We start from the raw sequence: 24662 nt of genomic DNA, 5'->3' as shown, positions 1-24662 counted from the left end.
GAATTGCTAATACTCTTGGAATTAGTAATACGAGTCACCAGCACCTTAGTAAAAGAATATAGATTTCTTCAGCGGTAGACCAGAGGATAGCTAAAAGAAACGACTGTCTTTTGCATGACTGGGAATAAGGTAGAGGTTGGCGATGTCAGGAAGTAAAATGTCCTGGCATTTTTCTAGTTTCATGATTTTTTTTAACCTATAATTGTGTTTTATAGAAACTAGAAGTTCTTTAATTTCCCTTTATATCTTACGCTCTTCAAAATCTGAAGTAAATTAACCTCAAGAACCCTTGTACCACTAGCATTTTTTAAATTGTAAAGCTACCAGAAACATTCTTGACCCTCTTATTTCTGTATAGTTTTAATGTTATTGCTACAAAAGTTAACAATGAAAATTAATTCATCATCACCTGAAATTGTCATGTTCAGGTCTTATTTGCACTTACTTGTTTACTGTACCTTATTTACTTTGAGAGGTTATTAAATCATAAGTTTGGGTTTGATATCACTCTTTTGTTGTTGACTTTTGAGAATAGTTCTTACTGTTTTTTCCCTGAGGATGAAATACTTTAAAGCTGACTTCAGAAACCATTTGCTTTCGACAGGTGTGATGCATAGAAATACGGAGTAGTGGAGATACTTGTTTAAAGCAGTAATTAAGTTAGACATAAGGGATATAGTCCCTTCTCTTACTGCTGCTGGAAAACATTTTCTTGCAACTATTCTAGATCATATTTCTGACTGGAGCAAAATGTAGCAATTCTGGATGCTTAGGAATTGAAGAGCAAGCCTAATAAAACAAGAATTGTGTATTTATCTTCAGTGTACTCTGAAAAGCCTCAGAGATGGGCCATACTTTTGATTACTTGATTCGTATGATCATTTCAGTAATTAAATGTGCAAAAATCTGTATTAATTGAATTATTTCTTGCAGTCTTAGGAATTTTTGTTATAGTTTATAGTTGGTGGGGAAGAAGAGAGAATTTCAAAACTTGTGGAAAAAATGCTTTTCACTCATTCAGAAATTCATTTTGTACTATTTCATCAATGTATATACTATGTAACATGCATATTGTGTAACATGAAATTTTCCACCTTATAAAATAATAGTGGGTTTTTTTTATTATTTCTATTTGTTATAAAACTGTTATTTGAAATTCTTTTGGCAGAGAGAGGTTTCTAATCTTTGTCTTGTGACTGTGACTTTGCTCACAGTGCATTGTTTCTTTATGAACTTATCTTCAGCTAGACTTTTCTGGATGTAGATTGAGGGCAAGTCCTCCCAAAGTAAGTTTTTGTTTATTTATTACCACATGTCTTGGGAAAAGCATTAGCTGGAACTTAATCTGAACCTAATGTCCTAAACCTATATTTTCATACCTCAAGCAAAGTGTAAAGCCATTCCCTGTATATGCAGATTTTCAGGATGGTAGCAGTCTCTCTCCACCTAGTCGAAACCAAACATCCTTCTTTGTTATCATTCTGTGTTTGTCCACTGGTTTATTTTGTTCTGTATCTTGCTTTAGCTTCCTTTTCACTGAAGCTGTCATTCTGTTAGGAGTCTCAGGGCTTTTTTTGTGAGAATCGTAGTTTCAAGTCCTTACTCTGTAGGGATCCAAGATTTCATATCTGCCATATAGGTGTTAAAATGTAAACTCCTGGGTTATAGAGACTGGCACAGCGTCCTATATCCCCAGTAGTGTAGTGGCTACAGTGGAAGCAGCAACTGACCTTGTTTATGTGGCTTCCAAGAGTGTCTTATATTCTTGTAGGCTCAGCTAAAGTTGAGGGCTTGTTTCCAGTTTCTGTAGGTTGCAAGATGAGAGATTCATTTCTCTAATGGAGATATGATTGTATGCTTTGGGAGATGTTAGTAGAATTCTGATTCACTCAGCTAATTGAATTGCTGTTTTTGCTTTTGATTTACTTCAGTATAAAACAAGCATAGTTTAATTCAGGAAAAAATATTTTAATAATAATTCAATTTATTCTCATCTGTGAATTTTGAAAGTACTGTAAAAGAAATAAAACATAAGTAAGCAGAAAACCAAGGAGATAAAATAAAGTCTTTCAGTTTGTGTAGACTAACCTGGAAAAGACTCATTTCTAAAACCGTAATCGAAAGGTCAGCATCAGGAATATGGAGTTTGAAATTTATTCTTGCCTTTGCTGGACTTATATCTTCTGAGAATTATTTGAAATATCCCTGGAAGATATAGTTGCTGGGACTGAAAATGGGTCACCAGTGGCTTGAGTATCCCACAAGCCCAGTCATTCCCTTAATGTGCACCGCTGTAGTTCAGCTTCTCATACTCCTCTGGAGGACTACATCTGGAACCTTGTGAGTAGAACTTCTTACGTGTTCCTGGTTCCATGTTATCTGTCAACACTAGCAGAGCAATACTTAAAAGAATGAGGCTTGAGTCTGAATAATCCTTAGAGATAAGTAAATTAAATTGTCTGAATTTCCCCATCTTGTTTACAAAAATGTTTTCGACAAAGCTGTCTAAAAATTACATTTCTGCTATGTCATTCCTATTGTCTTTTAGCTTTTGGAAGTGAAATCTGAAGCGTTCTCTAAAGAATACTGGTGGTAGGTCAAATTCTGTCAATATTTGTCTGTTATGGAATGAGTCCAGACACCTGATGGTGGAACTTACCAACAGGCTCATGTGTCAAGCCTCTGGCAAGCACCTTACAGAGTTTTAAGTGGTATATACTTCCCCACTATTTAAGTAGTTTATTTCTTTGCAACATGAGCCTTGAAGTTTCATTCATTGGATATTAGTTAACTTAGTTACCGATATCTACATGAATAGAGTAGATTCTTTGTTCAGAATTTAGCCCCCTTCCCCCCAAACTTAGTAATTAATATGCCTCCAGAAGAAACCATTCATTGTACTTACTTCTTCTAGATGGGGTAATCCAGACAGTGTAGGGAAATGCTGCTCTCCTTCAGGCAAGCGTAGTCTTGCTAAAAGCTTTCTCTTCAATATCCATCTTCACCTTGTATACAGTCCTCTTGAGAACAGTTTCCAATATCTTTGATAAGGTAATTTTCACTGCTAATGTAGAAAAATATCCAAAATGTTTTCCATTCAATACGTCTTTTCTCCATTTTCTACTGTTATATTAATAGTACTTGGTAATTTAGTTGCAATCATAATAAAATCTTTTTTATGTTTACAAGGCCTTTTCTCGGGCATCTCAAGCATTAATCTTATGATTTAAAGATTATTTTTTACTTTCTGGGATATGATTATTCCTATTTTGCTGATAACAGAGATAAGCCATGGAGGTAAATTGGGTTTCTCAGGGTCACAGGAAGAGTTACAACCCAAGCCTTCCTTTACTTCACATTTATATTATTCTTTCTACCATGCTTTTAACATTGACATAAAGCTCTTACAACATTTTCAGGATTTAGAGAATATACTTAATGCATGTTCAAAGGGAATTGTGAAAGCCCACTTGTTTCAGTCACAAATAGTTAATGAGGGTCTACCATGTTCTACATTGTTCTGGGCCCTTGAGATTCATCAGTGAAGAATCCAGTGATCCCTGCCGTAGTTGTATATTAGAAAGTTTTAAGTGCTATAAAAATAATCTAGCAGGGAAAGGCATGCTGGAGGGGCAGTAGGTTGTAGTATTTAAATAACATGATTAGAATTTAGGGCTCTATAAAAGATGAGATTTGAGCAAAGATGGAGAAGGATGATTATCTGAGCTACACTCTTACCCAAATTCTGTAATTTTTCCTATTCCTTTTTCCTTTAGACAAACAATGCTATACCCTATCTCCTCTATTCTTAAATTTCAGTAGGCATAGCACAAGATTACACCACTGTGAATGTGACTCTACAAACATGCGTTTTCCACCAACAGCCGTTCCTTTTATGAATTTCCTATTGTAAAATCCTGTACTCAGTCCAACCCTCCTCACCCTCAGCAGATGACCTTGTTTCTGTCTTTTAGAAAACTAAGTGCACTGAGTATGCCTTTTTCAACCTTCTGCCAGAGCTACAAACCTGTCACTATCCAAACTTTCATCAGAGTTTCTTAGCTTTCCCCTTGCAGTTTTATTCACCACCTTTCCACAGACTTCTCATTATAAATATGCTGAAGTCTCTCTCATACCACACACACTCCTTCAGTGTTATATGTCCATTTAGCTACCATTTACACTCATTCTTTCTCTTATCTAAACCTCTCAAGAGTAGTGTACCATTTCTGCTTCTACTGTGTTCACTGTTACTAATACAGTCTTTTATGGGGGGGAGGGGGTAATTTGTTTTATTTATCTATTTGTTTATTTTTAGAGGAGGTACTGGGGAATGAACCCAGGACCTCCTACATGCAAAGCACACACTCTACCACTTGAGTTATACTCTCCCCCCTTAATATAGTCTTGGTTTATGCTCCCAACGTGCTATATTATTGGCCATTTTACCACTATTAATACTGTTGATTACCCTCTCTTTTCTTCTTTTTTAGTTAGATTTACTGAGTATAATTTATGTGTTGTGAAATTCACTAATTTTAACATTCATTTCTGTCAACTTTCACAGGCGTGTAAAGTCATGTAACCACCACCACAATCAAAATATAGAACAGTTTCACCACCCAAAAAATTCTCTCATATTTAGATCATGTTTTAATTCTGTTTTTATTCAACACATTCTTCACAGATAATTTCGTCTACTCTAATGGTAGATGGCTCCAATGTATATGCTAATGAATTCTATTTTTTGTCTCCATCCCAGCTTCTCTTCTGAGTTTCAGTCTTATATTTCCAGTTGCCTGCTGAATATCTCCACTTGGAAATCCCAGAGTAATCTCAGATTCAACATACCTAATACCAAACTAACCACCTATTCCCCTAAACCTGTTCTTTTATATCAGTTAGTGGCACTGGCTTTAATTAAGCTAAAATCCTGAAGTCACTGTTGATGGGCTTCTTCCTTGAGTCACTCCTTTCATGTACAGTCATTTAACAAGACTCTAATTTTTACATGATACAGTGTTGAATTTGTCACCTCCCCTTCGTTTCTTCTACCGCTGCCTTAGATCTGCACTTTTGGATGGATACCTCTCATTTCACTGTCTCCAGCTTTGGCCCCCTTCAAGTTCATTCTTTCCCATGCAGTCATCTCTTTAAAATAGAGATCTGGACTTTTCACTCCTCTTTCATGTCTCTGCTCAAACCCTTCAGAGTGATGGATGGCAGTGGGGGGCATTCACTCTCAAGAGGAAATCAAAGCTTCTCACTTTTTACTATAATACTTTCTTGTTACATTTAGTTATAGTAGCAATCTTCCGAATATATATGCATAGGATCTGAATATAACTTTTCATGTATTTGGTTAGTCTGAACAGCAGCAGTAAAATATAGTGGTCAAGATCAAGGCAACAGTCAGACACTCCTGAGTCTTAGCCTTTCCCTTTGTCTGTCTCTGTAATCTTGAGTTTCTTAACCTCTAAATCTGTTTTCTCATCCAGAAAAGGAAGATAATAGTATCTACTTCAATTTGTAGTGATGGTGAAATGTAATATATGTAAAGCACTTAGCATAGTGTTTGACACATAATAAGCACTCTATAAATGTTAAATATTAATTATTCTGTTTTCAGCTAGTATTAAGGGCCGAAATATTCCCTTTGAAGTATACTAATATTACAGAGAGCAAATGGGTGTCATGATCTCTGCCCTTAGGAATTTATGTTCTAAAGGAGAGAAGCTTAGGAAGAGGATTTCATCTGAAAAATTTTAATTAACTACTAGGCAGTAGATGGTAGAAAATCCCTTAGAATAGTCCCTATATGCATGTATAATTTTGACTAAAGGATTTGTACTATTATGTCACTTAATTTTCACAATGGTCAGACACATCTCAGTGACCACTGCTGTCATTTGGAAGGGAGAAGTTCTGCTTAGAACATGAGTTTTAAGGAGAGTCTGTACCATTGAAAGCCTTAAGAAGCATCCATTAGAGGGTAGTAATAACATTATTATTTTCCTCCTTAGGTCAGGAATAGAAGATTAGGAAGAAAGGCAAGAGAAAACAAAAAGATTGGGGAAAAATAAACAGGACAGCCCCAAAGCAGAAATAACCCAAATGTTCATCAACTAATGAATGAATAAACAAACATGCTATGCGTATATCTATATAAAATATGGAATATTATTCAGTCATGAAAAGGAATGAAATATTGATAAATGCTACAACATGGATGAACCTTGAAAATATTACACTAAGTGGAAAAGCCACAGGAGATCACATATTGTATGATTCCATTTCTATTAACTGTCCAGAATAGGCAAATTCCTAGAGATAGAAGGTAGATTAGCAGTTGTCAAGGGTTCAGGAGAATGATGAGGGAGTGCTAATGGATATGAGGTTCCTTTTGGAGGTGGTGAAATGTTCTGAAGTTTGACAGTGGTGATGGTCGCACAGTTCTATGAATACGCTCTTGTGAGCTATAGGCGTATCTCTTTATAATATACACTTCACTTTATTGCACTTTGCGGATACTGGTTTTTACAAATGGAAGGTTTGTGGCAACCCTGTGTCAGGCAAGTCTGTTGTGCTATTTTCTCAACAGCATTTGCTCACTTCATGTCTATGTGTCACATTTTGGCAATTCTCACAATATTTCAAACTTTTTCATGATTATTACATTTGCTACGGTGATCTGTGGTCAGTGATCTTTCATGTTAGTATTGTAATTGTTTTGAGGCGCCACTAACTACGCCCATTATAAGCAGGTGAACTTAATCCATGAATGTTGTTTGTGTTCCGACTGTTCTGCTGACCCATCTCTCTCCCTCTCCCATGGACTCCCTGTTCCCTGAGATGCAGTAATATTGAAATTAGGCCAATTAATAACCCTGCAGTGGCTTCCAAGTTTTCAAGTGAAAGGAAGAGTCTCATCTCTCTCACTTTAAATCAAAAACTAGAAATGAGTAAGCTTAGTGAGGAAGGCACGTCGAAAGCCAAGACAGGCCAAAACCTAGGCCTCTTGTGCCAAACAGTTAGCCAAGTTGTGAATACAAAGGAAAAGTCAGTTCTTGGGAAAAGAAAAGTGCTACATCAGTGGACATACAAATGATCAGAAAACAGAGCAGCCTTATTACTGATAAGGAGGAAGCTTTAATGGTCTGGCTAGAAGATCAAATGAGCCACAACATTCCTTTAAGTCAAAATCTAACCCAGAACAAGGCCCTAACTCTTCGAATCTATGAAGACTGAGAGAGGTGAGGAAGCTGAAGAAGAAAAGTTTGAAGCTAGCAGAGGCTGGTTCATGAGGCTTTAGAAAGAAGCCATCACCATAACAGACAAGTGCAAGGTGAAGCTGCAAGTACTGATGCGGAAGAATCCAGGACATCTAGCTAAGGTAATGAATAAAGGTGGCTACACCAAACTACAGACTTTTTCAATATTCTATTGGAAGAAGATGCCATCTAGGACTTTCATAGCTAGAAGGAGAAGTCAGTGCCTGGCTTCAAAGCTTGAAAGGACAAGCTGACTCTCTTGTTAGGAGCTAATGCATCTGGTGACTTTAAGTTGAAGTCTGTACTTGCTTACCATTCCGAAACTCCAAGGACCCTTAAGAATTCCGCTAAATCTACTCTGCCTGTGTCCTATGAATGAAACAGCAAAGCCTGGATGACAGCACATCTGTTGACAACATGGTTTATTGAATATTTTAAGCTCACTGTTGAGACCTACTGTTCAGAAAAAAAGATTCCTTTTAAAACATTACTGCTCGCTGACAGTGAACCTGATCATTGCTCACCCAAGATCCCTGATGGAGATGTACAACGAGATTAATGATGTTTGCATGCCTGCTAACACAGCATCCATTCTGCAGCCCATGGATCGAGTCATGTCGACTTTTAAGTCTTATTATTTAACAAATATGTTTCGTAAGACTATTAGCTGCCATAGATTGTGACTCCTCTGATGGATCCGGGCAAAGTAAATGGACAACCTTCTGGAAAGGATTCACCACTCTAGATGCCATGAAGAACATTTGTGATTCATGGGATGAGACCACCATAGTAACATTAACAGGAGTTTGGAAGAAGTTGATTCCAGCCCTCGTGCATGACTTTGAGGGGTTCAGAACTTTAGCGAGGAGTCAACTGCAGATGTGGTAGAAACAAGAGAACTAGAATTATAAGTGGAGCCTGAAGATATGACTGAATTGCTGCAATCTCGTGATAAAACTCCCAACGGATGAGTTGTTTCTTATGGATGAGCAAACAAAGTGGATTCTTGAGATGGAATCTATTCCTGGTGAAGATTGTTGAAATGACAATAAAGGATTAGAATAAAGCAGTGGCAGAGTATGAGAGGATTGATTCTGATTTTGAAAGAAGTGCTACGGTGGGTAAAATGCTATCAAACAGCATTGCATGCTACAGAGAAGTTGTTCATGAAAGGAAAAGTCAACCAATGAGGCAAACTTCAACATTGTCTCATTTTTAAGAAGTTCCAGAGCCATCCCAGCCTTCAGCAACCACCACTCTGATCAGTCAGCAGCCATTAGCATCTACGTATACCAGCAAAAAGATTGTGACTCATTGAAGGCTTACATGATGCTTAACATTTTTTAGCAATAAGAGTATTTTTAAATTAAGGTATGTACTTTTGTTTTAGACATAATGCTATTGCACATTTAACAGACTGCAGTACATTATAAACCTGATGTACTGGGAAATCAGAACATTTGTGTGACTTGCTCTATTGCCATATTCACTTTATTGTGGTGTTCTGGAACCAAATCTGCAGTATCTCATAGGTATGCCTGTAATAGAAAATATATATTGATCTCTACCTCGGGTTCCTGGTACAAAACTCCTAATACTCTTGTAATTTACCAAGTAATAAGAATACTTAGAGTGTCTCTTGTTGTAATATTGGCTTTTGACCTCTGTCCCTGACATAGGGCTTCTCAAAACCTTGTAAATTCTTATGTGATGAGAGTAGGAGCATTTTTTGTTCTATTGAGGTGACTCTATATGGGTTTCTGGATGACTCCTGGATGGGTGCTGGTAACTGTAAAAAAAAAAAAGTCATGATTTAAAAGCTTGGGCTTTTCAGCCCCACCGCCTTTCATTCTCTGGAGAGAGGGGAAGGATTACAACTGGAATTAATATTTGGTTATGCCTACATGAGGAAACTAAAATCCCAATAGTAGGGAGTTTGGAGAGCTTCTAGGCTGCAAATACATCCTCACCAGGAGGGTGACGCACCCTAACTGCATGACGACAGGGAACTCCTGCACTTTGGACTCTCCCAGGCCTCCTCCCATGTATCTCTTCATCTGGCTGTTTGTATCCTTTATCATATCCTTTAGTAAACTGGTTAACATGATTGTTTCCTTGAATTCTGTGAGCTGTTCTAGCAAACCTGAGGGAGGGGGTCGTTGGAACCCCCACTCTATAGCTGGTTGGTAAGAAACATAGGTAATATCCAGGATTTGTGACTGGCATCTGAAGTGGGGATGGGAGGGTAGTCTTGTGGAACTGAGCCCTGACTTGTCATATCTGACACTGTCTCTGGATAGATAGTGTTAGATTGTATTAAATTGTGGAAACACGGCTTATGTCACAGAATTGCTTATTGTGAGGGAAAACCCCTACATATTTGGTGACCAGAAGTGTCAGAAATGAACTGTTCTGTATGAACAGAAAAGGAAATACACAGTAGGGAAGAACTAGGTTTTTCCCTACATAAGAAGGTGGAAAGACTGAAGTTTTTTCCATTACAGCTACAAATCACTGAATTGTATACTTTTAAAAGGTGAATTTAATAGTATGTGAATTATACCTCAATTTATTTTTTTAAAAAAGCTTTAGCTTTTATTTTTGAAAAAATGAATAGGACTGTGAGTGGTTGTGCTAGCAGCATCTATATAAGGATCTATCAGAGGCATCAGCCAAGAGCTGAAAACCCTGAAGATAGAAGTTAATCAGGTGAGGGAAGTTATAGCTTAGAAATTTGGGAAGTAGCTTCCAACAAAAACACCATAATGTACAGTACCAGATATAAAGGAATGTTGGGGTACAACCTGAAACCGAATTGTCTTTTGATGTATTTTATGCCTGAACTATGTATTTATTCTATCTTATTATTTTATTAGTAGTTATGTGTTACCTGAGTTTGAGAGGGTGTTCTCAGCTAGGTAGTAAATGTACTACTATAGTAACCATTCTTGGGACATTTTTTGATGTCACAACTATGGAACACCAACTGGCCTGGGAAAGCAGAGTCGTTATTTTTGGTTGAAACATAAGGGATCTGTGTTTTATAAGTAATGGTTCTGAATTTCCTTTGATGTAAATTAGTTCTTAATCTGTTTTGGCTTCAATTGAGTCACCTTCCAGGCCTTTCTTATCCTTCTAGCTAGTCATCCCATTCTTTTATCCATCCATGTGTTCAACCTCCTGTCCTTTCTAGTTCATTTTATAGACTCTCAAATTACTACCTCAGCTGCTGCAATTCTCTCTGCTTTGATACTTACCAGTAAAAGTTATTTTCAGCACCCATTTCACTGAAAAGTCATCCAGAGGAAATATTGTTTTTGGATGTATCTGTCCTAGAGTTAGAGAGTCATTGTTGTCAAAGGTATGAGATCCTGGCTGCCAGGTTAGCCTTCAGGTCCCCCTCTCAGTCACTCTCTGTCCCCAACTTTACCATTTAATTTTTTTAGCCAATCCTCCACACCTAGGTGCTAATGCCCACATTGTTGCCTTGATGCTGTCTTCTCAACCAAGGCCATATTAAAAAGCTTGCTCAAAATTTAGTTTGTTCAATATGGCTATCTTCACATATTTTTCCATTCTGATTTCCTTGACTTTTAACACCTAAATATAAGTTTTATTGATTTAGAATACTTACAGGGCTTTATGAATATTGATATGTATACATTTTATCTCTCTAGCTCTCTTACACCTTCTTCAAGATTAGTAAAACTCTGATTTGTTTTATACCCCCACAGAGCTTTTATTAAATATTTGTTATTTGTTTACTCATTTAAGCAAAGGTTTTTGTTGATGTCAGTTTGTTCTTGGGTGGGGGGGTATTTAGGGCATCTAAAACTCAAGTATATTTAAAATAATCCATACCACCCTAGATGGAAAAATTGTTGATTTTCACTAATAGTTGTCATTGGCCAAGTGCATACTGTTTGTCAGGCACTGTTGCATTAATGTCTTTAGTCCTCACAACAACCCTGTTACCTTGTTTCACAGAAAAGGAGATGGAGACAGAGAGGAAATAATACTTGCTGAAGGCTGTACAGTTAGTAAATGGCAGAGCCAGCATTCAAACTCAGCTCCATATCCAATGCTCATAACCACTTCTCTGTATTGTCTCTCATTTCAGAAATTTTTTTATTTAAATTTTTTATTCATGTATAGTTAATGTACAATAATAGTTTCAGGTGTGCAACATAGTGAATCAGTATTTTTCTAGATTATATAACATTTAAAGTTATTATAAAATATTGGCTATATTCCTTGTGACTTATAATATTTCCTTGTAGCTTATTTGTTTTATACCTAGTAATTTGTGCCTCTTTATCCCCATCCCCTCTCCCCTCCCCACTGGTAACCACTAGTTCTCTATACTGTATTGCTTCTCATAATTTAAAATCATTTAAAGTAATTTGTAATGTAGCAATTTATTTTATATTGGAGATGACTATAATATTCATAAAAATTAACAGTTGAGTAAACAGGTAGATGATGACAGGGGTTTGAATGTACTCACCTTAAATAGGACAGCAGAAGCACAGATGGTGTCATCCGCAGCCCATTAGTTAATAACTGCCCAAGTTTTTACTGATACCAGAATCCATTCATGTCATCTAGACTATACCTTAGTACCTAATGCACCATTTAAAAAATGAAAAAGGAAGTCATTATATGTGATAGCATTCAGTGTCAATGAAATACTTGATAACATCCAAAAACTGTTAGTGTTTTTATAACATAACACCCTCATTAATAGTTGTCATTTATTCAACAATTACTTAATGAGTCCCAGAGCTGTCATAATTTTAATTACTAGTTATTATTTTTTAGCATAGAATTCAAATGAGATTTGAGTAATATTTGTAATGTTTAAATTTGTGTATCTAATCATATAGGGAGAAACTCCCTTTGAAATGTGATACTGTATATATGTATTTCATAAATTGCACAAATCACATTATTAAATCGTGTTACAACCCCTAAAAGCATGGCTTTCCTGTACATGTTACAAATGGAGTATACTCCAGTCATTGTTCAATAATACCAATTAGAAGAATGGAAGTATTCAGGAATTTTTTTTGTATGTAGTTTTAAAATACCTTTTATATCAGGTCAGTTTTTCAGAAAGAGTGCTTAATAATTCCACATATTTGAATTTAAGACAGTGCTATCCAACTCAAAAAACATTTAAGCAACTCTAGGTGGAATATATAGATGTTGACATTTTCTGTTTCAGATTTCCAAGATAAACTCTAGATCTTCTCTAAAATTTGAATTTATTTTTAGATGAATTGTAACTTTAAGTAACTTTTGATAATATATTCTGATCCATATTTTGGGATACAGGGAAGAATCTTCAGATTGGGAACTGTCATAGAAAATGAAGAATTATGGATGTGTGGACTGATGATGGGTCTTTCATAATGTGCCAAGAGAGGTTTTGATGTATTCATATTTAACTATTTGGGGTAGAAATTCAGAATTAAATTGAATAATAGCTTGATTTCAGTAGTTCAGGCAATGTTAATTTGTACCTACTTAGCAAGCCCTCCTCTTCTGACCTCAGGGACTCAGAGCTGACTTTCCACTGGGAATTCCATGACTCTTACAGAGAGACAGATATGTTAACATAGGGTCGGGTAAGGTAAAGAAGGTGAAGAGGTAAGGGATAAGGGATCACATCTGTTAAGGTGTGTTTTATTACTTCTAGAGGTTCCTCCAGATGAAGGTTTTTGTAGACTGCTCTGCATTTTGCAGAGCACTGGCAGTGTGGACTTCACTAATGATCAGATAGGAGGGGGTTTTTTTCATCTGGGTTTCAGTATTCAAGGCAGTGAGCTGAAGTATTACATTTAGAAATGGAAAGCTTTTAGTAGACAGAAAGGTAATTACTTGGATTGTAGTCTCTTCTCTAATTAAATTACATATTTGTACTATAGTGTTTGATTGACATTTCTTTATCTGTACTAAATTTACCTTAAATTGGAATCTATTTTGATCACGGTAGAAGTGGTGCAGAAACATTTATTAAAATGCGGAAGTGCCTGTGACACTGTAAAAGAGCAATAAAATACAATACAGAGCCCTAGAAAATCTAATAATGGTCTCATTGGAGTCATCTTTGTTCTCAGAATTACATAATGAACTTGTCCTCTGCTGAGCTTGGAAGAAACCTACTTTGAGTCACATTGTCATTTTATTTTCCTAATTACTTGACAGAATGTAAGGGTAACAGATAAACAGCATTCTTCACACTACCCTCTCTTGTTTAACTCCACATCTTTTCTTGCTACACAAACAAAAGACTGCTTCACTAAAATGAAAATGAAGTTACTGATTAAAGATAATCAATAGAAAGTGATAAGAAGCCAGGTGAGGAATTCAAGAAAGACTTTATTGGGACTCTTGCTGCAGCAGGAGGGAGTGAAAAAACGAGTAACAGGTGCCTTGTTTGCTTCCCAGTGAGAAGCAAGCTGGTTCCTTAAATGGGGGTGAGGGTAGGGGCAGATTGGTGGGTGGGTGGGAGGGGTGGCTTAGGTAGTCTGCCCACCCCCTTGATGGTGCTGTGTGCAGGGATCATGCGCAGTACCCTGCTTTTGCTCCTGGCACCTCAGAAGTGGCGATTGGGCTTTGGCCTTTGGCCTTTTTGTATCTTATTGTTCATAATTTGCCCCAGCTGCACATGCATGCAGTTATTTTTAGTCCATTATAGTTTCTTTGTTTTCTGTTGCTTAAGGAAATGTTTGTCCAGGTGCAAGCACCACAGCAAAGGGTTGCAGATCTCAGCTTGTCTGAAAGTTGGATTAAGATGAGAAATTACAGGAACAAGGTAGAGTTGAGAGGCAAAGTATTGTGCTGGGAAGACAGGAGCTTTGGAGTTAACATCTGTGTTTTAATTCTAGCTACAACCTTTATTCTCTCTGGGATTGGGATGATTTAGTTAACCTTCTTGTATTTCAGCTTCTTCATCTCTGAAATGGAAATAGTAATACCTACTTAATACAGAAAGACTGAAGCAGTGTTTTTTATTATAGAGAGACTGGGTTTAATTTTGATTGCAGGGTATTTGTTGATTGAGTTTTAGTGAACATATTTATTAAATCCTGGATATACAAAGAACACCAGTAAGATACAGTTCTTATCTCCAAATGACTGAAATTCTAATAATGCATTCTTAATTTGTATCCAGGTCTTTGATTGTATAGAGTAGCAATGGTATGTTAAGTTGGTTGGTGGTAGAATTTTTAGCACTGGTCGGGCAGGAAATGGTCCTATTGTTGACCAGAAGGTAGAATTTCTAGGTTTAATATGCCTCAGAAACTAGAGAAATACATGGTTTAAATTAAGATTATGAGGCTACTAGTGGTTTCATTCTCATGCAAGTGAATCCATTTTAAAATCTTTGGATTTTAAAGTGACACACTGATAAGTATTTGAGACATTATCAAAAAGGAAGATTTTTTCTTGCCTTTAGTTCAGATTAATTAAAATTCATGTTTTCTTTCAAGGCTTTTTTGTTGTCTATAAACATAACATGTATTCATTAGAGAACATTCATTATAAAATTATAATAAATAAAATTTTGAACTTTTGTCTTGGCAAAAAGTAAATTAAAGACACAGTAATAAAAGGTTAATCTGTTTATAGAGTATCTGCAGGTTAAAAAAACAATCTAACAGAATATTGAGTAAAGGATAAAATATGAAATTCACAGAAAGAACAGTCAATAAAAAATAGGAAAAGATAACTCACCCTTATTAGTTGTGGAAATACCCTTTTTTAGCTATTAGTTTGACAAATATACTAATACCCATGAGAATGGAAGAAATTCAATACTGATGTATTTATGATAGAACTGTGAATTGCTTTTATCTTTTTGGAATGAAATCTGGCAGTATCTATTAAAATGAATGTGTATATGTGCACATGCTTTCTTTTTTTTAGAAGTAAAGGTAGATAAGGATTTAAAAGTAGTTCTGTGGCAAGAAAAACAGCAAAAAATATAAGGCTTTTCATTAGGAATGGTACATGTATACTGTGGAATATTGTGTAGCTGATGTATCAATGAGCTAGATCTGACAACCTGAAGAGGTTTCCATAATAAACTAAGGAAAATTAAAGCATTTTGCAAAATAACTTACATAGTATGACCCCATTTTTAAAAAAAACAAACCTATGTTTGATAGTGATTATTTGTATGAACCATAAAGGTATGGCAGACTGTGTACCAAAGATTGTTAATTAACTCTTGTTTACCTCAGGCAACTAGAATTGGCTAGCTGGCGGAGAGGAATATTACCTTTATATTTGTGTGTTTCAACTGATATTTTTGTCATTTTTAAAAAGAAGAAAATTACAAGATAAAAAGCAAAAGTTAAGAGTAAGAAAAAAAGCCTTTGGGATACCATTACTTGAATAGATTTATATTTCTTTTCATAAATAGAAGAATACTATTTATATGCTATTTTAAAATCTTTAAAAAGCACTTCTTTTTAGCAGGTTCATAACAGATGTATGCATATGCTTATTGATTATTTACTTTAGAAACCACCTAGACCATTTTAACACCTTTATTGAAGTATAACTGACATAAAATTAACCTGTGCATATTTAAAGTATTTAATAGTTTTGACATCTATATATACTCATGAAACCATTACAGTCATCAAGATAATGAACATATTTATTAGCTCAAAAAGTTTCCTCCTGTTGGTTTATAAATCCTTACGTCCTGATCTACCCTCGCCCCAGTCCCCAAGCAAGCACTAATCTGCTTTCTGTCACTGTAGATTAGTTTGAATTCTTCAGAGTGTTACGTAAATGAAATCAGAAAGCATGAACTGTTTTGTCTGGTTTCTTTCACTCATTAGGTTTATCCATATTGTTGCACGTTAGTGGTTCATTTTAAAAAATTGCTGACACACTATGGATGTACCACAATTTGTCTGTTCACCTATTAGTGGGCATTTGGGTTGTTTCCTGTGTTGAGCTTTTACAAATAAAGTTGCTATGAACTTCTGTGTAAAAGTCTTTGTATGGACATATTGTGTCATTTCTGTTGAGTAAATAACTAAGAGTGGAATTGACTGGGTTATATGTAAGTGTGTGTTTAATTTTTTAAGAAACTGCAAAACATTTTCCAAGTACTTGTGCATTCTGTATTTTCACCAGTAATATGTGAGTATTTCTGGTGAATTTCCTTTACACCTTTTCCAAAAATATGTCATGTATGGATCTGTTTCTGAATTTTGTTTTTTCCATTGATCTAGTTGTTTTTCTTGATGCCACACTGTCAGGATTACTGAGGCTTGTAATAACTCTTGGAATCAGGTAGCGTTAAGTCCTTCAACTTTATTCTTTTTCAAAATTGTTTTGGCCATTCATGGTCCTTTGATTTTCTATTTTAATTTTAGAATTCTTTTTTCTACAAAACCAATTGGAATTTGATTGAGTTTGTATTGAATTTATAGATAAAATTGATGTCTTGTGATAGTGTCTTCTTGACCCATGAACATAATGTACTTTGACATTTAAGTCTGTCTTCTTTAACTCTCTCAGGAATATTTTGAAGTTTTTAATATATAGAGCTTTTGTAATTTTGTCAAATTCATATCTTTTGATATTATTGTCAATGGTGTTTTTATTTCAACTTGATTTTTTATAGCATATATGGATATATAATAGACTTTTTCTGTCTCATATCCTACAACCTTGCTAAAATTCACTTACTGGTTTTATTAGCATTTTTTGTGGAGATTCCTTTTGATTTTCTATGTAAATACTCATCATTTCTGAAGAAAGACAGTTTTACCTCATTTCTAACTTGATGCACCTTTTATTTCTTCTTTTGGTTACTATTTTTATTGAAGTATTGTCGATTTACAATGTTAATTTCTGGTGAATAGCATAGTGACTCATATGTGTGTGTGTAATATATTTAATCCTTTTCATATTCTTTTTCATTATAGGCCATTACAAGGTATTGAATATTGTTCCCTGTGCTATACAGTAGTACTTTGTTGTTTATCTAGTTTGTATATGATAGTTAGCTGCAAATCCTGACCTCTCAGTTCATCCCTCCCCCTCCCAGTTTATTCCTCCCCTATTTCTTTTTCTTGACTTACTACTCTAACTGGAACCTCCAGTACAGGGTTGAATGGAAATGGTGGAAGTAAACATTCTTGTTTTGTAATGGTCTTAGGGAAAAAGCTTTCAGTCTTTTTACCATGAAGTATGATATTAGCTATAGGTTTTTGAATTGTCTGGTTGAAGAAGTTTTTTATTTGTAATTCGCTGACAGATTTGTTACTTCAATCAAGAATACATATTGGATTTTATCAAATGCTTTTCTTTCATTTCTTGAGACAGTCATGGTTTTCTATTTTTGTTCATTAATTACTTGGTATTTGAATGTTAAACCAACTTTGCTTTCTTGGGATAAAAATTGATCATGAGGTATTTTTCTTTTCATGAATTGTTGAATTTGATTTGATAAAATCTTATTTAAGTTTTTTTACATCTAAGTTCATGAGGGATATTAGCATGTCATTTTCTGGTATTTTTCACATTTGGGTATGTGGGTAATGGTGACCTCACAGAATGAATTGATGAGTAGTCCCTCTTCTTCAATGTTATGGAAAAGTTTGTAGAATTGGTGTTGTTTATTCCTCATATGTTTGCTAGAATTAACCACTGAAGCCATGAAAATACATGACCCATAATGAGCACAAAAATAAATCAATCAAAACTGTTTTATAACTGACTTAAGTTACTAAAATTAGCAGGCAAAAATCATTAAATAATTATTAAGAACAATTTTAACTGCATTTCACATTAAAAAGTAGTGACATGGAATTGACATAATTAGAAGAACAATTGATAGATTCATTAGAAAATTAGTGAGGCTATACAAGACTTGAACAACACAATCAACTAACTCGACCTAATTGACACTTACTAAACACTCAAACAGCAGATCCAGAAGTGCAAATGTCAGATTTGCCCAGACAGACCATATTGTGGGTCATAAAACAAGTCTTAATAAATTTCAAAGGATTTAAGTCAAAGCAGGTGTGTTCTCTGACTACAGTGCAATTAAATTGAAAATCAGTAAGAAAAATATCTCTGGGAAATCCCTAGAATATTTGGAAACTAAATAATATACTTGTAAATAACCTAAGGGTCAAAGAAGAAATCAGGAGGGAAATTACAGTGTTTTGAACCAAATGTTTTTTTGTTTTACATTCCACATGTGAGTGGAATCGTATAGTATTTGTATTTTTCTTTCTGACTTACTTCACTTAGTATAATACCTTCAGGGTCTGTCCGTGTTGTCACAAATGGTAAGATTTCATTCTTTTTTTTATGGCTGAGTAATATTCATTGTTTACACACACACACACACACACACACACACCCACCCACCACATCTAACCCATTCATCCATCGATGTATTTTGTTGCCATATCTTGTCTATAGTAGATAATGGCTGCAGTGAACACAGAGGTTCATATATCTTTTTAAATTAATGTTTTCACATTCTTAAGATAAACATACAGAAGTGGAATAGCTTGGTTGTATGGTAGTTAAATTCTTAATATTTTGAGGAATTTCCTTAGTGTTTTCTATAGTGGCTGCAACAACTTACAGCCTCAACAACAGTATGCAGAGGTTCCCTTCTCTCCACATCCTCTCCAAGATTTGTTATTTTTTGTCTTGATAGTAGCCGTTTTAACAGATGTTGTTGATATCTTGTCTTGATTTGCATTTCCCTGATAAGTGATATTGAACATCTTATCATGTGCCTTTTGGCTTTCTGTTTGTCTTCTTGGGAAAACTGTCTATTCAAATCCTCTGCCCATTTTTAAAATCAATTTGTTTTGGATTGTTTGTTTGTTTAAACACCTTTATTGTGGTAGGATTCCTGTGCAGTAAACTACACGTGTTTCAGATGTACAGTTTTGAAGAATTTTGATAGGTGTATACACCAGTGAAACCATCACTGCGATCAAGATAGCTAACATTTCCATCACTTTGGGGTTTTTTTTGTTGTTGTTGAGTTGTATGAGTTCTTTATATATTTTGTGTATTAACCCCTTATTGGCTATGTGATTTGCAAATATCTTGTCCCACTTAGTAGGTTGCCTTTTCATTTTGATGATGATTCCTTTGCTTTACAAAAGCTTTTTAGTTTGATGAGGTCTCATTTGTTTATTAAAACCCAATTATTAACCTTGTCTGTGTCCCCAGTATTTTTCAGAATTTATTTGTTAGTCATTTCGTAAAAGGAACTCTAAGGGAACACATGACTTTTCTGCAAATAATGGAAAATTTTTCAGATATCTTGAAATCATAGTATTGCTTTATTTTGCATTTTTTATTTTAAAGTGGTAGAAATTAAATGTGCTTATAACAGTTGAGTCCTTTTGGAGAATGGGATTCTTATGGAGAATTCCTTTAAGCATCTCAGTTCCAATAATTAGGAGTCCCATGCAGAGATTGTCACTTGTCCTGTGATGCTTTAATGCAAGACAAGGAGGAAGGAATCTATGTCTTTGTTTGGGAATGTCAGTAATACCTCTTTATCAGAGAGCTGCTGTTACTTGTTCAGTCAACAAATATGTGTCCACCCTGTGTAAGAAACTGCATAATTCAGGCAGTATTGAATATGATGTGTTAAATAAGTAAGAATTGGAGGCAGTGGGTTAAGAGACTACCTCATAGTTAAATCACTGCAGTAATAAGGGTCTAATCTAAGGTGTAGGCATTGGGAATGGACCAGAAAGGAAGGAACAAATCTGAGGCAGCATCTTAAATTTGATTCCCTTATTCTAGCTAATTTGATCTTAATTGTCCATTAAATCAGGGAGTTAGTGTTTCTGTCTCTCTCTGTCTCTCTCCCTCCCTCACTTCCTCCCTCCCTTGTCACCTACCTCTTCTCCCCACTGGAATACCCAAAGTTTACAGCACCTTTCCACCATCAGTAATAGTAGGAGAAGGGATGTAAATCACAATCTCACTAGACACTAGGTGTGTGTGTATCTGTGTTCAATTTTTAAAATGGCTGAGAATCTCCTAAAGCAGTGTGTGCTTTCTCTCACCTCTTCTTGTGATTACTGCTTTAAATCAAAACTTTAAACAGCCACTTGGATATAGTGAGGAACAATTCCTGTGTGTAAGTAACTGATTTGAATAAAGAATGTTAAATGTGTTATGTTACCCATGGAAGAAATGTTTAATGTTTTGGGATTGGGTACATTTGATATAGTTTTGAAAGGAAGTTTATCTACATCTTTGGTTTTGTTGTTTAGAAGAAACTGCTCCTAAGTTTATATTCGATCTTAAAGAATCCTCCAGAAAGTGGTCTTCCCTTTTCCATGAATGCAAATTAGAACTGAATCCATGCATATATGAAATACAATTTTAGATGTACAAGTTCACCAGACTGTATAACTCTTAAAAAGGATTCTGCTTTGAAAGGAGAATTAATCACAAGCATTTTGGAGAGATGCACATAAAACATACTGGTTACATAAAATCAGAAGATTTGTAAAAAATGAAGAGAGGCTACTACATACTACATACATGAATATACATGTTCATCGTAAGACTGTAAGGCAATAACAAATTTAAACCCACGCATAGTTACCATAATCTGAGTTCCATACTTCGAGAAAATGTATGGTTTACCTTGGGTAGGCCACAAAGAAAGAATAACAGCTGGTCTTACAGTGTTTTCTTGTTCCTTATGGTCTGTGAAGGAAAAGATAAAGAAAAATTGGCTTGAGAGTGTGTGTAACAAAGGAGAGTTACAGAATATTTTTATGAGGGTGCAATAATTTTGAGAAGAGTGTTAAATGTCTCTTTTTTTTCCTTATTCCCAAAACCAGTGAGTGTTCATATTATACTGTTCTTCCAAAAAAGATTTCAGCCTGCCCCAGATAGATTGGTTGGTTTAGTGAGATCTAATGGATCTTGTATTTCTATAGGAAATTAGATTAGATGGGTCCCTTCAGATTCATGTTTATTCATTTTTAATAGTGTTTATATTCATTAAGTGGCCTTTCTTTGACTCTTTCCCCTACCTACCCATCTGTCTTAATACTTCACTTCTTTCTGTTGACTCATGTGTTGCCTTCTGTGGCATTCTTTTAACACATTGACTGCCACAGCACACAAATCTGGGTGACAGTTGTGTTTCTTCAGGGGCACCTAATCCACAGTAGGCAATCAACGTATTAATACATTCTATTTGCTATCTGATGTTTAAATTGTCTTTAAAGTGCATACCCAAGTGTTGAATGATTTTGTGGAATTTGTAAGCCAAATGAGTAAAATTTTAAAAATTCTTTGTAAGCTTAATTTTCCATCTAGAACTTCTGGTACGATATAACTTACCTGTTTCTTCCTTAGTTTTCATCCCAGCAGTATGAAAGGCCAGGCCAACAGCACTGATGTGAAATGAGAACTGAATGAAATCTTAAAGTGTCCTTTTGTTGTCTAGAAAGCTTAAAAAAAACAGAATCTGGAATTTAATATTTTTTGTGGCTTAATGGAATCTTAGGTATCATCTAATCTTACACTTTATAATTGATTATGCTGGTGTCTAAGAGTGTGACTTGCTTAAGATCACATAGTTGATTAACCAATAGAAGCAGACCCGACTCCAGAATCGGCTGGTAGGCAGGTTTCTTACACAGATGCCCATCACATATGGAATTATTTGCCTAGGTATGTCCTAACCATGAAGTAGTAACAATTGGGGCTACTGGTTGAAGGCTCTGTGAGCTGATGTGAACAATTTGTGCCTAAAACGTTTGACATTGTAATCTCTGGGCCACAACTACACGATCGTTCATTTTATCCTCCATCTATCTCCTGCGTATAAATGAAGCCCTCTTTTTTTCTGCTAAATTTGAGAATTTAGACTGAAAATTTCCAAACTTTGCAGGGAAGTAATGGCAGCCTGCTCTTATATTTCAGCTCAGACAGCTATAACTGCACCAAAGATGTGGAAGAAACCAAAAGATCGGACCCGAACCACTGAAGAGGTATTGGAGGCAGAACTGGAGGTAGGGGGCAGCAGTAAATCTCTTTAGCTCCTCTTAAGAACAGTAGTGCCATTTCCTAAGAAAAGTGTGGATTTATAACTTTTTCTTGAGATACTCTTTTCTAAGCGAGACTTTATATATTAAGCTCAGAGTCTTTTTTTTTTAAGTTCATTTACAGAATTTTTAAAAGATTAATAGTATTTCAGTTTCATTGAATTCTTGTCTCTTTTTCAAAATAGCTCTCCTCAAATGGCAAAAATAATTTATTTATCAGTTTTTTCCTTTTATTAAGCAGATGGGAACACTAATCTGGTTTTTAAAAATGTTGGCGGGTTTTTGTTTATTTTTCGAGAACCTGTTAGCAATGTTGGTAGAAATCATCTGGTACATTTTAGGGAAATTTATTTTGAATCTGTTGTCTTTTAACTACACCCAGTAACATAACTTTCCACATATGATTTGTCTATTTAAACTAAGCCACACCAGATTTTGCTGTAGATTACAGCACACCAGGTCCCGGACGTAACGTGAGGAGTCAAGGGCAGATTTAGTCCTAAAGAGTACACTAACAATTTCATAGTTTGTAATCTCAGTATCCTTCGTGTTAAGTACTGAAGCTTTGAAGAGTAGTATAAACAGTCTCATCTCTATGTTGCTTTTTTCTTTTTGAGCTCTTCTTCTAAATCTACTTTATTAAAGTAATTTTTATTGAATGTTTAAGATGAAACATTAAAATGTAGAAATTATTTTTAAATAACTTTAAGTGCATTTATTTCATAAAGATTTTCTATCTATTTATAATTCTTACCCTCTTCAGGCAGCTTCAGTACCCCTTTATTACTTCTCCCTGTCCTGTCATTGCTCTTACATGATGCTCTGTTGATGTCACAGTTAGTCCCATAGCAACAACTAAAATGTTTCATGGGTATGATTTCATTGTGGTTTTCAGGGGGTAAGAATTGGCAATAAGTCATAGAGGTGCAAATAGTTGCTGCACTTGTTTTGCAACTGAACAAAAAAAAATGTTGCTCCTACAGAGAATAAAATACCTTCCAGAGCCAGGGGAGTCTCATACATTCCTGGTATGGCTGTAAGAACTTCACAAACTGGTTTCTCTTTAGGTTCAACTGTTATTTATTTGTTTTCTTCTATTTTACTTCGTGTTCCTTTGCCCTGTGACTATTTTTCTAAGCATTATTGAATGCTAAATGGGTAGGTCACCATTCCTTTGCTTCCAAGTATTCATCCTCATCTTTGGGTCAGGGGTTGACAAACTTCCTGTAACAGTCCAAATAGTAGATGTTCAGGCTTTGTGGACTGTGTGATCACTGTCACAATTTCTCAACTCTGCTGCTGTAGTCAAAAAGCAACCATAGACAATGTGTAAATGAATGAGTGGCTATATTTTAGTAAAAATTTATTGAAAAATGGAAATTTTATGTTCATTGAAATTTGAATTTCATATAATATTCATATGTCATAAAATATTCTTTGGAATATTGTTCAGCCGTTACAAGTGTAAAAGCCATCCTCAACTTGCACACTGTACAAAAACAGATGATGAACCAGATTTGGTCTATGAGCCGTATTTGCTAAAACTTGCTTTAGATTGTTATTATTCATACACGAGAACTGTTTGGATTCATTTTAAACCAATCGCTTTTTTCTTAAACATATAGTTCAAAAGTGTAATAAAAAGATATTTGGTCATTTATACACAGACTTTTTCCAGAAATCCTGGTCTGTTGTCTTTCCTAAAATTGAGCATTTATTAGAGTATTTTGGTAAATATTGGTTGCCATTGTCTTCTTTTTTCACTGGTTATCAGACTCTCCTTTTAGATTTTTCTCAGCCTTTAAAAGAATGTTTCAGGTACCAGCATATTTTAAAGTTACATATTGAGTTGTTTCATCATTGCAAATATTTAATCAGATTCTTTAAAGCCAAGAAAGATAGCATGAAGGATGATTCATCTTAAAATTACTGGTCAAGGCATCTTAAAATTTGTTTTAAAATTTTAGGATATTTCATTGATCATTACATACATAGTTGTCAACCTGATTTTCTAGCACTTTAACAGCTCATGCATTAAGCAGGCAGTTTTATCAACTAAATTCTTCTTTTAACAAGTTTCTGTAAAAGTTTCTGCTTTTAACAGTCCAGCCAATGAGGTGCTTTCCTTTTTCAATCTGGTTTTCTGAGTAAACAATTTAGGAACTATTAGACACTTAAAGACTAATTGAATAGAGCTGCATCCTGCTGTGAGAAGAATAATCACCTTAAATATTTAATGCAGCTATTTTATGGATTCCCGTGAAATATATCCCTGTAACAATATGCCTCAGACACC

At 35.1% G+C, this 24662-nt stretch overlaps 1 protein-coding gene across 12 annotated transcripts in view; it reads left to right on the top strand.

The window, feature by feature from the left end:
• EIF4G3 (eukaryotic translation initiation factor 4 gamma 3) overlaps positions 1–24662 on the top strand; it is a 319236-nt gene that overhangs the window by 217770 nt on the left and 76804 nt on the right. For all 12 annotated transcript variants that reach the window (XM_032495372.1, XM_032495370.1, XM_032495371.1 and 9 more), the window contains one exon: positions 22245–22333. In XM_032495372.1, coding sequence (XP_032351263.1) covers positions 22245–22333 — 89 coding nt within the window. The remainder of the gene's footprint in view (positions 1–22244; positions 22334–24662) is intronic.

This window comes from Camelus ferus, chromosome 13, assembly GCF_009834535.1.
Source record: "Camelus ferus isolate YT-003-E chromosome 13, BCGSAC_Cfer_1.0, whole genome shotgun sequence".
Classification (NCBI taxonomy): Eukaryota; Metazoa; Chordata; class Mammalia; order Artiodactyla; family Camelidae; genus Camelus; species Camelus ferus.
The sequence above is the reverse complement of the archived record's forward strand: the minus strand, read 5'-3'. Positions and strand labels throughout refer to the sequence as shown.